Source organism: Ambystoma mexicanum, chromosome 8 (genome assembly GCF_040938575.1).
Source record: "Ambystoma mexicanum isolate Mex_15411 chromosome 8, UKY_AmexF1_1, whole genome shotgun sequence".
Taxonomy (NCBI): Eukaryota; Metazoa; Chordata; class Amphibia; order Caudata; family Ambystomatidae; genus Ambystoma; species Ambystoma mexicanum.
In genome coordinates, this window is record NC_090929.1 from 1430089293 (window position 1) to 1430103881 (window position 14589).

Genomic DNA, 14589 nt, shown 5'->3' on the forward strand with positions numbered 1-14589 from the left:
ACCCCATTGAAGGTTCATTATGTTTTGCAATCATCACTTGGTTTGGAATAATCTGAACTGTTTGCTGGAAGTTTTTGAATTGAATCAAACATCTTTCACTTATAGAAACAAAGTGCTGAGATGCATCACCACTGGCACTGAAACATGCCAGCCGCCACTCTGCGCATCCAGTAGAATTATCATCTGTATGTCTGTGGCAGAGCCAGCTTTTTGTGACATGTGGGCAAGTGTCACCTGAGCGGGCCCTGGCATTGCAAATGATTTAATGTCAGCACGGACGTCATTTCATCAAAATGCCAGGGGTAGCGGAAGGGACATCACACAGCCCTTGACCTCTGATTACATCACAGGAAGTGATGTCATGCGACCCCACCCCCAAAGTGACATCACGGGAAGCGATGGAACACAAACGTTCAGCCCTTGACAAAACAGGAAGTGGCTTCACATGGCATTGTTAAAGTACGAAAAATATGGTTTACGATATCACTGTAATGTGATACACAATTCATACAAGAAAGGATCACCATATGTAATGTTAATTTCAGTGTGTATAGGCCCATATTGCCAAATTACTGTGAATGCAAGCAGACGTCCAAGGCCAAATGATAATGAGGTGTTATTATATAGCACTTACACTTACATGCATGGCATAGAACAAATATACATGCATACAATATCACCCAACCAAGAAGAAAGCCAGCCACTTGAGAAACAAAGATCCGCATGACGCACGCCACAGCCCAGCAGCTTCCATTAAAACAAAAAAACTTTTCTTTTAAGGGGTAGCAAAGGAGACCACTGGGGGTGGTCAAAGGGGTGCGACCCCTGTTGACCCCCAAATGACGTCCCTGAATGTCAGTAGCAGCAGGTGAACATTTTTAGCGAAGAAACATTTACATTTCCCATGAATTAGCACGAGTGACTGAGCAAAAAGATACTGTGAGTCTTGTAGGGAGTTTCTTTAAAATAATGGGCCTCATTAAAAGTCCGGTGGAAAGCGTGCTGGTAAAACTGGCAGGTTCCCGCCGGACTTGCAAATTTTTCCAGCGCCTGACTTGACGGAAACACTGGGGCATTACAGCCTCGGCGGTCCGTGGAGTCAGGTGCCGGATTCCCACTTGAGTCCCATAGCACTCAATGGGATGGGGAGCACGGAAGCACAGGCACCGTGTGCAACAGTGCCGGTGCTTCCGTGAAAGTCGGCGGGCGGGTGCTGTTCCGCCCGCCAGGTCTGACCTTGGAGTGTGCTGGTCCGGTAACAACGGTGCCGGTATTCTTACCGGCACCGTTGTTACTGGGCCGGGACACATACGTAATGATGCCCACTATGTTGAAATTGAGCATTTTACAGCACAGTTTTCAGAAAATGGGGTAAAAGCCATTCAAGTTACAATTGTTTTTCTAAGGTAACATATACAAAAACAGTAAATGCTGAATTGAGGGCAGGTTGTAACAAGGAGGGGTGACCTAACGAGTGGTCTGCATTGCCTAAAGCGGGGTGCATGCAAAAAACAATAAATCATGGGACCCTGCAAACATGTATTTGGGTGACTTGGCATAGTCTCAGGTGTTCTTGCTTGCGCCCAGTCTGCATATTGTAAATAAATACCACGGACATACTCTCACTCAGTGTTTATACAATTCAATTCAATAGTCAGGCTCATTTTGTTGAAAGTGGAAACTGATTACAGGGAACCACTAACGTAGCACTTACCTGCTAGTACGTTTCCTCCTTGCAAATTCCCACTTTTGCAAAACAAAGTGCAAAATTAAAGGGCAAGTCCAGGCAAAATCGTGTTTACTCTTTCCTTTTATTCTTTGTTTTGGTAAACAACGTAAAATCCATGTGCAAATTATCTGAAGGCATTTACAATTTACAATTTGCTAAATGCTGGTGGATTCGATAGGAATCGATTCGTTTTACGGATACATGATAATCTCTTTTATGGGGGAGCAGGAATGAGGAGGAAACGTATTTCCCCTCATGCCTTCCAATCTTACTATAATAGACGTCACACCCCTGAGCTGTAAAACAAGTGAAAAGACTCCCATAAGCCTTTTACATCTCGTGTTACCTTTATTTCACTGTGCCATGGCCTTTAAAATAAGTCCTAGTTAGAAAAATCACACTCATTCTGTAAATATATCGTCTAAAAGAAAGGGGAGGTGGCAAATTGCACCTGGCTACTTTACATGAAATCATAGAGCATTTTGGGAACAAAAGAATGACTGCAGATGTTTCTATTTGAAAAATATGTCTGTGATAGTGATTTTGGTGGAAACTCTTCTGAGCAGAGCATGCACTATGTGCTTGTCGCCCATTTCATCTGCCACAACACTCACCTTAACAGTAAAATGTCTACAGACAATGAGACATAAATACATGTATGAGGAGCATTTGTTTTTGTATTAAAGCTTGGGCTGTGTATGCACTTTCTTAGCATGCACATGGAATTTCCCCAAATCTTAGCTCCTAGCTCTGGTGGCCTGTAAGAGTGCTGAGATCTGTTTAGAGATGTTAAGCAGGAATCGATCAAGCACAGTTTGCACTCTAATAAGGCATTTTTGTAAGTGATTGGGCAATCCAAAATAATCCAAGATACACTGTATTAGTAAAAATCCAACCTTGAGGAGCCAAAGGCATTAGTCAGCTGAATGTGAAAACAGAAAAGTGGCATAGCTGGCTAAAGCAAGAGCCAATCACCATATTAATCTGGGTGCCAGTGTACATCCGCTATCAATGGTGACACACAGATAATGCACCTTGTCAGTATGGACATAGGCCACAAAAGGAGATCTCCAATATTGCCAATGGGCCCACAGGGGAGAATCTCAATTTTCATTGCACTAAATGTCAATCAATGTTTAACCATCCAGACAATGTGTGCCATCATACCGGTTCCATGTAATAATGTCGCCACAAAAATCTCGCCATGCAAAAATATTGCCGAAAAATGGCCGTTTTTTACATTTTCTTTTTTTTTGCCCCTGGTCCCATATATATGGTCACCCATATAATATCGCTGCAACCTTTTCCCGGCGATATTATTTACGGCGACCATATATATGGGGATAATATTACCTGATACCATCATACCTGGAGAGAAATTGGCATTAGTGTTGGAAAGCCTGCCCAGGTTTAATAGTATCTGGGGTTCATCAGCACAATCTGGCTAGTGGCTGTAGAAAACATTGAAAAGCAGTGGGGAGGTACATGCACCCTATGGGAAACAACATTCAACTGGAGAAGACTGGTGAAGCATACTCAAAGCTATCAATCATCATAGATTGAGATCTATCAGAAATAAACCTTCTAAGCCAACACAGCACTGTACCTGGTATGACAAAGAGCTGTAGTCTTCTTAAAACGATTAAGTGGTTGACGTTGTCGAAAACAGTTCACAACTACAGTAATAGAAGTACTCTGACACTCAACCATCCACCTGATGTCACCTATCATTATACCACCATACTGACTTTTGGGTGGAATCCAGCATGCTGTGGTGAAGAATGTAAACTGTTTCCTCATGAGTGGCAAGTTGTTTTGCAACTACTTATTTAATCAATTTTTTAATACAAGGAAATCTATCGATTGAGCAGTAATTTGCTGGATCCTGTTCATCTGCTCGTTTCTTTTTGAGAAGGCTAGGACAAGCATGTTTTATTCTACCTGGAGCACTATCACAGACTGAAGATGTATTACAACGTTTTTATTTTCTATATTCTGATGTTAATGGGAGGATTACAATGGCTGTTTTCTATGAGCAGCTATCCTGTGGTGAGGCATAAGGTGTGGCCTTGCTGAGTAGTTGCAATCCCTATGCAAAATGGGGGCAAAAGTATCAAAGGAAATTAGGTAGGTCAAAGAATCCTCGACTACTTGAAAACACATCCTAATTCTGGGACAGGCTAAAAATGTGGCTTGGAGTTCTGTATAAATGCTGTAAATTTTATGGCCAAAAAATTCAGCAATCTTATCCCAAAAATCTTGATTAGATATCATCTCAGTTTCATTTGCGTAAGATGTTTTATGTGGTTCTATGTTGTTTGACAAACTATCATTTGATAGTCTACATTTTGGTTCGCTATATTTGGTCAACCTGAATTTGACTTTCTTTTTGTTATGGGGTCTTTCACCAGTCCCCCCTCCTCACCCTGCAGACCCTCCCAACCCTCTACTTTCCCACCTCATTAATCTCCTAACCCATATAGAAATGTGTATGTATGTTTGTTCATATGGTCGAATTAACGAAATGTAGTCAATAAAAATGTAGACTATCCAAGGATAGCCTGTAAAACAATGGCATACCGATTTTAGTTAATCGAGAACTTTAAATTGTTCTTTAAAAATATTTTCTGAGGAGAACATTATTTCAGGTAGATAAGCATTTTTTATCCTTTAACATATTTTTCTTATAGAGGTGTTATTTTCTTTTAATATCCTTACAGCCAATGGGTGATTTGCTGGAGATCCATTTACACAGTTTGTCTTGCTACGTGCATTGAATACCAGGGTTGATTGTTTTTTTTTAATGGAAAATATTATGGGAGTTGCCAACATACCAATCCTTGTACAAAGAGTTTCAAGAATAACATCTTAGAGCCTCTTTGATGTCTAAATTATCTAAGCAGATAGAAGCAGGTGTTTCCTGCTCTCTATTACTTTTTTAGTAATTGAAATCAAAGACGAAATTGAAAGGAGTTCCATTATGACCAGTCCAACTAAATGGATGAGGTTGTTCAACTGAGCCGAATTGCGTGGCATTAAAGGGTCCGCTCAAGATATCACCCTGGCGATGGTTAGCCCCTTCAACTAACTGGGAAAAACTCAAGGAACTCAGGGCATCAAATAATTGTTTCCTTTTATAATTATCTGGCAGCTCCAAGCAATAGTTGAAATGGCCTGCAACACCTTCGTGCATGCTGATTGAAATGGGAGTTGCAACATAGTCAGATACAAAATTAACAGATGTTAAATCCTGAGCTGGTGGTCTATATATTAGAATAATGCTGCAACAGATTTTATGTTATCTTAAATTGAATGTTCAGCAACTCAGCATTATCATGTGAGGAAGTAGAAATATTAGATACCAAAACGGTATCACTAATAATCTGTGCTACACTTCCCCCGGTCCTCAGCTGGCGATTCTTGGGGAAAATCCTTGCAATATGCCGGAAGAAGACCATTTAACAAATGAATTCTCAACATTCAGCCATGTTTCTATTACGTATAAAACATTGTTCAAGCACTATTCATAGGTGTCTAATAAACTCTTTTTCCTTCGAGATGGACCGAGCACTGAGTAGATGGCAATTTAGTAGAGCTACTGCTATCGACACATAAAAACGAAGGAGAAAACTGAAGAGCCAGCAGTGATTTATTGTATAATGTGCTAATTGCTTTGGGAGTTAGGCAAGGGGATTGGTTTGATTTTAAAAATTCCGAAGTTCATCCAGAAAATAACACCTATAACTTGGATTTGATTGCTTTTAGGGCACCAGTCATGCCATGGACGGGTGCAGATAGACTCAATTCTGATGCAACTCAAGTGTGCAATTGGCGGGACCACTGCACATTTAATACATGATCTAACACATAATAAAGGTTAGGTGCCAAAGTCAGCTGATCATATGTGGACTTCACACACCTGATTATTAACTGAGAGCCCTCTTTCATGGCATAAGCCCCTATTGCGAATTAGAATCCTAGGATGAGGGCCAGCCTTATCGGCCGTAGCACCCTGGGAGGAAAAACAAAAATGCGTGGCAACATTTTTCAATAGGTGCTCATGCTTTGCATCAGCTCCCTATTGGTATTAAATGCACTCTGCTCCCGAGGGCGGAGGGCATTCAATTTCAATAGGGTGCCTGCCGCACATTCTTCCACCACACCAGCTCGGGGTAGTCCTTGAAAGACTCCCCCGAGCTGGCATGGTGGGGGCTAATGGCAGGGCACCCCGGGCAGATGCCCGGACGGCCCACCCCTAAGGCTGGCCCACCCCTAAGGCCGGCCCTGCCTCGGAGGGTGAATAATCCTTCCCCATCAGTAAATTTGCGGGCTATACGAGGTGGTATTGGCTCTGAGTTTCCTTATACTCCAGAGTTTTCGCCCGCAAATTTGACCTTTGCTTTCTTTTTTCAGCTCGGAAAACCATGCACTAACAGTGCTTCACCCCCTCTAGTGGCCTCATTTAAAATTATATTTTCATACAAATACCGTCCTTTTTTCGTTCGCTCCTTTAAATTAATAAAAAGAATATTTTACTATAAATAAGCATGACATATTTTTGTCATGTTATTTTTCATGTTTGTTGAATAAATATTCCACATGGAATATTACCCCCAAAAATATATTTTTACATAAACTTTTTTTGTGTTCGGCCATTGGTTCTAATAGGTCATAGACCGCGCCCTCGGACCGTACCGTCGTTATGGGCCCTTATACCTCGTTAAAGGCCCTCTTCTTCAGGGCCCATACCTCCCGGGACAGCCCTTGTGTGAGGTCTATAAAGCTATAGTAATACAAAAGAAAGAATCTGTGATCACTGCGCCACCCGTAACTGTGCCAACGGAAATGTTGATGCCATTTACGGCGCGGCACAGTGATCCAATAGATCACTTTTCCCACCTCCCCCACCCCACATACCCCTACCCTACCCCCCACCACACTTACCTTTACGGCGGCACACTGCTGTGTGTGCCGCAGACTCCCTGCTATCCCCGCAGTGTCAGTTCCTCCCACTTGCGTGGGTCAGAGCTGATGCCCCAGGTGCTTTTTTTTCTTCATTTTTTACTTTGTTGTCCCCCGCTTACCATTTTGGTAAGCGGGGGACACCCCCGCAGCCCCCGACTCCCGTTACAGCCCCCAAGTAGAGCGGGGGACACCCCTGCAAGCCCCATTCTTCTTGTGGGCAATAATGGGAGTCGATATTTTGTGCACCCCCAAAGTCGCAGTGACTGCGGGGTGCACAAATGAGGGAGACATTATGGAGTATTTCCAAAAGAAACGGACTGCAAGCTCTAGCAATCGTTGAGAACTTGGGTTCAAAGAGAAAAATGGGACCATAATAAAACCAAAAAACCTTTTGCACCTGCTGCACAGGTACAGAGCTTAATAATTCATTCATTTGAGAAGAATATGAAATAAAATCAGTTGCTTTAAAAAAGCACGTGTTACCAAGGTAAAGCCTAAAGCTCAATTTTGAATGTGCGAACAACAAAAGCAGTTACTTCACAAGAACATGAGTTAACAAGGTAGTCAAGTACTTTAAAGGATTTGTGTAAAAATACCAAAGAAACACCAGCTCAGTGGGTGTTGCTCCCACTGCCTGCCATAATGCAGGGCTCCTCCCACTTCCAAGTGTTTTTGTAACAGGAGAGAATATTACCCTGGTTATTGGTAATCTGTCAACTTCGGAAAGAGACAAATGCTGAACTCTCAACGCTGTTTAACTGGCCTACAATAACAGGAAACATGCTACTAAATGCAGCCCAGACTACAGCCGTTCTCAGAGAGGACTTACCGACTTTGAGATGCTGCTCTCCGACGGTCTCCGACTGCACCGAAAAGAAAGGGGAAATACATCTTTTTAAAATAAGAAAAAGCATTGGATTGCACACAATACAAATGAATTAATATAGAAACAGACTCATGGCTGTGTTAACATTTTACGCAAACGATTGTCTTAGTTACACACGGGAGTGTACACAACAGTACGGAGTGGTGAGCTAGTGTTTGGAACCTTTTGCCATGAGTAAAGTTCTGACCACCAACCAGACTTGTTAAAGTTACATAGGATAATATACATGGTTATTCACAATAGGATGACATTATTCCAGTAACGCAGCACAAGAAATAAGATTCTAAAAAGGAAATCCAAATAAAATTGCTTTTGATGGATAAAACAATGTAGGTATTTTTCTATTTTTTCCAAACTTTCTGTGAGCTGTCAGTTCTCTAGAACATGGATGTGCATTGTAGTATTGTACAGAAATACAGGTCAATCTAATGCAGCAATTGTCCAGACCTCAATGCACTTCAGACCATCCAGCTGAATGCACAATCAAAGAAAGGGAAGGTCTCAATGATAGCAAAAAGGTTAATCCTACGGAGTTGGAAATCAACACCAACAAAAGACATGTGGTTTTCAGAAATGTATGCAATCTGCAATATTGAAAGAATTATGTTGAACATGCACAAAAAAGGGAAAATATTTGATACACTTTGGAGCAGTTTCCTGAATATGGGTTCAAAAGACTATTTTAGAAAATGAATTAGACGAGAGAGCAGTCCAACTTAAGATAAGTCTACATTTTCCTTTTATGTATTTAGGTGGATATTTTAACTATGTATCTCACTGATTGGAGTCCTTGGCATTTGGTGGTTGTTTCAGGTTTCTTATTGTTTAATCTATGTGGTGTATCTACTCCCAGCGCCCCTCTGTTTCCTTACACTTCATAAGCATTAGATATTGAGATGTTAAATGACATTTTGTCTGTTGTTTCTTTTGAAATGCAAATGAAACAGTTGCAAACAATCAAAGAAAGGGGACGCTCAACTCTCCTTTCTGGGGCAAATCTTCATGTACCGCCATGTGGTATGGGGCTGATCTAAAGTGAAGAAGGTTTCGAGTGAACGTCAGGACGGGCAAGAGGCTTCTTTTTTGGTATAGAACAATTTTCTCCTGTGGATGACAATGTTGGAAAGGATAGGTTTAGCTGCCCGCAGTCAGTAGAACAGAATGCATTAGAGTCTGCTGGTATGTGCAGTAAAAGCAGCAGTAATTATGTTACCTCAACGTTACTGCCACATTACCTGTAAGTTTGGTGGTAAGGTGGAGGATTTTCCTCTGGCAAAATGCTGGAGGTAAATCCGCCACTTTACCGCCAAAATGGGGTAATTCCGCTGAAACCCCCATGGAGTCCTATAGATTCCAAAAACTGGGACTTACACCACCCTACCACCACTTGAAATACTGTGGCAAAGCTGCGGGTCCAAGTGGCAGTAATGGTAGTTCCGTTTGGCTGTATTTTGGCATATTTACCACCGAAACACCGCCAAACTCGTAATTGGTCCAATTATGAGTCTCAGAATGCAGTCTGGCAGGCCCAATATACAGGGCCCATATACTAGAGATAATGAATGTTGGGTGGTTGGCATTAAAGGTACTAGACAACAGAATACAGTCTGTATGTTCAAGTCTGGTTGCTAATTAGTTGCTTAGTCAACCACAGATGTCAGCATATTTTTAGATCACATCTTTGGGGAAAATAAACTTAGTGGTAACAAGACAAAAAGCTTTGAGTACATGTCCCTGTGCATCCTAATCTACATATGATTTTAATGAATACCATTTACCTATTTGGGGCAATAATGTAAAGCAGTACATGCCTGAATGGGGATCAAGGCATATTCAACTATCACACACATAATGAACGGTATTATATCTCTCAGAAAGAACTCAATTTGCAGCCCTCCCAATGTTCTGGACTACAACTCCCATGATGCGACACCACTTACTATACTTACAGCTGTGCATACTGTTGAAATTAGGAAACAGGCAGGCCCTCATGAAGGAGAGCGCACTATTCGAAATGCCTTGGCCACAATCATGTTTCGCTCTTTTTTTATTATTGTTCTTTACTAATGTACATAAAACTGGTTGTTTAACAACTGATACTTATGGTGGAACTTTGACTTTGGAATGATTTTGAACATTTAATTGACTACGCCATGAGCGCAGACCTTTGTGAGCACACAACATTGTAGCTAATACGCCACAATCCTTGTCATTCATCATGGTAACCCAGTAGTGCCCCTGCATATTCTGTAGTGCTCCCCATACTATCGTACTCATGCTGCCGCCATTGCCCTCCATGTGGTAAAAACCAGGCCAAGATGGGCGCTCCATCTCAGTGAGCTGCCTCCAGCTCGCCAGGAACACCCCCGTGACGACGCCTTCGACCGCTGCATCCGGATTGGCCAAGCAGCACCATATGTGCACCCTGCCGGAGCCGTTAGGCGTGAGCCGTCCCACTGCCTAAGGACCACGATTAAGGACCAATCCTGTCCTGTGCCTGTCTCCCATAGACAGCCTGCCTGCCCATAAGGAGAATGATCGCCCTTCCTACTGCCGGAGCAGTACTGCCAGCACGAAGCCTCCAGGAATGTATGCAGACCATGCTGCTATTTTAGGTAACGCGCTGTGCAACTTTCCTCTTTTTTCTGCTGCACCTGTGAAATTGGATGCCGCCCACCAGTATTACAAAATACGACGGAGCCTTGATTTGCTCCTTGCTATAACAGCCCGCCTGAATATTAGTACTATCGTACTCATGCTGCCGCCATTGCCCTCCATGTGGTAAAAACCACGCCAAGATGGCCGCTCCATCTCAGTGAGCTGCCTCCAGCTCGCCAAGGAACACCCCTGTGACGCTGCATCCGGATTGGCCAAGCAGCACCATATGTTGTTAAAGATGGCGTCTCTAGGGCGCAGAGTACCTGGGCTTCCGGTATTTGTTTGTGGTGAGGTCGCCAGGCTGTCCGACAGGTTTCTGTAGATGATGTAACGCGAGAAACCGGTGCAGCCCTTTCCCTGAAGTCAACAGGATTAGGGGTGGACCAGCTCCCAACGCCACAAGTGTGCTCCTTCCTGATTCTTGTGGCGCCGGAGCAGTCTGCAAGGTTGTGTTGCGGACTGTATGCTGTGGTATTCTTCAGAGAGGAACACAAAGGTAGACTGATGAGTGAAGTGAATGTCCACAAAATATATAAGGCCAGATTCCAGGGAAACAACTGGGAACCCAATAGTAGAGCAGAGTAGAGTGTTCGCAACTGGAAGCAGCTGGAATGCAGGAAGAGAGAGGCAGGTAGGTCGTGGAAGACAAGGCCGAAGAGCAAGGCTGTGGGTGGTACGGATGAAGGGGTAGGCTGGAGCAGGCAAGGCTGTAGGGCAGGCTGAAGCAGGCAAGGCTGAAGGGCTAGGCTGAAGCAGGCAAGGCTGTAGGGCAGGCTGAAGCAGGCAAGGCTGTAGGGCAGGCTGAAGCAGGCAAGGCTGAAGGGCTAGACAGGAGCAGGCAAGGCTGTAGGGCAGGCTGAAGCAGGCAAGGCTGTAGGGCAGGCTGAAGCAGGCAAGGCTGAAGGGCAAGGCTGGAGCAGGGATCAACAAGAAACTGGAGTAGCAGGAGGCTACAGGAGCGAAAACACGATCCGAATGACAAACCGCGTTGAGACGTGGTGAGTTTCGGGATCTCGCTCCTTAAATAGGACCGGCAGCACTCAGGAGGCTTGGAACGCAAGCCGTGCTATCCCCGAGTGCTGCCGTGCCCGAAACGAGGCTTGGGAAGCAAGCTTGTGGCTTCCCAAGCGTCTCGCGGACTGCGCATGCGCGAAGACCGAGACGCGGCCTTCCGCGCATGCGCAGACCCCGGGACACAGAAACCCCGGAAGCGCCGAGTGCCGCGGATGACCGCGGTCCCCCCAGCCGGTATCGGGGATAACAGCGCCAGGATGGGGCGCGTCGGGACCCATAGGCGCGCCCCCTCCGACAGGTAAGTGAGGTGGTAACATATGTGCACCCAGCCGGAGTCGTTAGGCGTGAGCCGTCCCACTGCCTAAGGACCACGATTAAGGACGAATCCTGTCCTGTGCCTGTCCAGTGACTACAGTGGCCGGGGCCAGATCTGTTATTGCTCGCTGCGCACCTGCACCCCCAAACTCGATCTGCGCCCATTGTCTGGTAAGTCTCCGCTACACTGGACCTAATCACGTCGTCTGCCGCTATTGCCTAATCACACTGCTCTTTACCGTACACCGTCACACTCCGATCTACCTACTACCTTCGCCAGTAATGCGTGTGAGCGCCTTTGAACACTAGTCATTATATGACCTGCTCATGTGAACTTGACTACTGCCACAACCCTCTGACCTCGTCATCATCGTATTGAGCTATCTGCAATGTTACCCCCCTCTCTCATTTTCACGATATGGCGTTCTAAGCAACCTCGCCACCTTAATGTCATTTACGTATGAGTATGACTATCTGCACTGTACCTATTGTGATCGATTTGCCTAGGACCTCTTCTTACTTTGATCTAGTCATTCCAACTTATTAGCTTAACAACGGTCCATATCCTACTACCGGCCTATGAGCATGATAACATTGTGGACGACTCTACCTTTATGCTGTTTGTACATTTTAATTGCAATCTCTTACCCCACCGCCTTATTGAGCAGTATGAGGATGGTATCTAGCCTACCATAGTCACTATCCTAGACCTTGGTCGCCGCTCAGCACCTCTAGTTGCATGCCTAAAAACGAGGCGGCTGAGTCACAGATCGTTGTATACTCTTCAATAGCCACTGTAAATTGTGTCTTCATTGGATCCACCTTAACACTGCCTGGGGAATTTTCACTGTGATATTTGTATACCTTTAATAGCCATTGTAAATTGTGTCTTCTTTGGGACCTAACACCGCTTGGGTGACTCTCACTGTGATATTTTTGTGTATTGACTCTATCCCATTATGTGTACGATCCTGACCACGCTTTTCCACATATTGCACTTCAGCAACCAGCCTAGACATCTCCCTACTGCCAGCGATTTGTTACACAATCGCCACCCCTCTCTCCCATCCAGCACACGCCTCATGGCTCACATGGCCTATTCCACAGGTGTGACACCCAGCGCACATCAGCATAGGACTACGGATTTATTGTCGCATTTCAATCCGTACCTAAATGACCCCGCCCTATGGCTACAACACTTCGCCTCTAAACCAACACCAAACCAACCATGCCCCACGGCCTCTAGAAATCTTAGATTGAGATCGAGAAATAACCTAATAACTAGTTATTCTCGCATGAGGACGTTTAGTAAAGCTCCTGCTCACCCTATGATTACCACAAAGAACAACTTCTCAACCCCACCTAACCATCAACCTACTCTCCTAAGAAATCTCAGATTAGGATCCAGACTTGGTACTAAAACCCCACACAAACATGTAACCAAGAGTATAAAGAGTATAAAAAATCATGTCCCCAAGACATTAAACCTCGATCAAGGCAGCCCTTATCAATGCTAGATCTATCTCTGCCCATGCTCTGGACATAGCTGACTTTATAACCACTGAAAATCTTGATTTCCTAGCTGTCACTGAAACTTGGTTACATGCAGCATCGGGCCCCTCATTATCCCTAGCCATTCCAGCCAACTATTCCATAATCAGATGTGATAGAAATACGGCCCAAGTGAAAGGTGGAGGAACTGCCATCATCTTTAAGAATTCACTTGACATTAGAGCTATTCCTAACCCCCAGATCTCATCCGCTGAATCACTATCTTTCAAATTGCCACTATCTTCCAACCAGACGGTCACACTACATCTCATCTACCGACCACCCGGTCCTACTTCAACCTTTTCGGAGGACATTGTGTCACTCCTTACCAATAATGCCAAACTTAACTCACAAAGCATAATATTGGGAGATGTTAACCTTGGCCTTAATGACCCAGCAGACACTAACGCCACTGACCTAGCAAGCACACTCTCAGATCTAGGTTATACCCACCACATTCATGAACCGACTCATATTAAAGGTAGAACTTTAGATTGGCTTGCAGACCTTAATTGTAGTACTACCCTGACCACCATCACACCCTGCATCTGGTCAGATCATCACATAATAACCTTCGCCATTAACGCTACTCCTCACTGTCCCACTGTGAACATTGCACCGGCGACCCTCACTCGTAATAAGAAAAACATCACAACAGATAAATTGCTCCCTCTCATTCTTCCCCTTCTGAACGATACACTTTGCGGACCCTACAGTTTTAGTAGACTCTTATAACCAGGCCATCCTGAAAGCATTAAACATCATTGCCCCACTAAAAATGCGCGAATCTAAACCACGCTCCCATCTCAACTCCTGGTACACACTTCACGTGAAAGAACTGCGCAAAACTAAAAGAAAAGCAGAAGCACATTGGAAAAACTGCCAAACACTCAATAACAAAACTACGCTGACCATAGCTTCCTCTAACTACAAAGAAGCTATTAATCAAGCTAAAATAAATAATTACAATGAACGCATTACGCTAGCAGAATCAAACACAAAAGAATTGTTCAAGATTCTTAAAGAACTTGAATCCCTCATTGCCCCCATCGACAATTGCATCACTGATGCCGCTTGGTGTACGAACATCCAGAAGGCTCTACTAGATAAAATATTGATGCTCCAAACCAAAATGAACCTAAAAAAACAACACCTGCTGACCGACCCTGATCACAAGATATCCACCACCAACAATACCGGTCCCGAACCACCAATCATACCATTCAGCTTCTCACCCTTAGACACCTGGGAAGTGGTTAATATCATTAGGAAGCTAAAATCGTCCAATTGTCAAGGTGACTCCTGCCCCGCTCCAGTCATTAAAGCGGCAGCGCATGACTTCGCACCTTTCATCACTAACCTTATCAACGCCTCCTTTAAACCAGGTACGGTGCGCGATAACTTAAAAGATGCTTGGGTCATCCCACTCCTCAAAAAGCCCTCACTCGACCCTAGTAACCCTTCTAATTAC

General features: G+C 44.2%; 1 protein-coding gene across 1 annotated transcript in view; it reads right to left on the minus strand.

Moving 5' to 3' along the window:
• The window catches only part of LOC138473082 (M-phase inducer phosphatase 1-A-like), a 403086-nt gene that overhangs the window by 230684 nt on the left and 157813 nt on the right, over window positions 1–14589 (minus strand). Inside the window, exon 5 of the mRNA XM_069611581.1 lies at window positions 7524–7557. Coding sequence (XP_069467682.1) covers window positions 7524–7557 — 34 coding nt within the window. The remainder of the gene's footprint in view (window positions 1–7523; window positions 7558–14589) is intronic.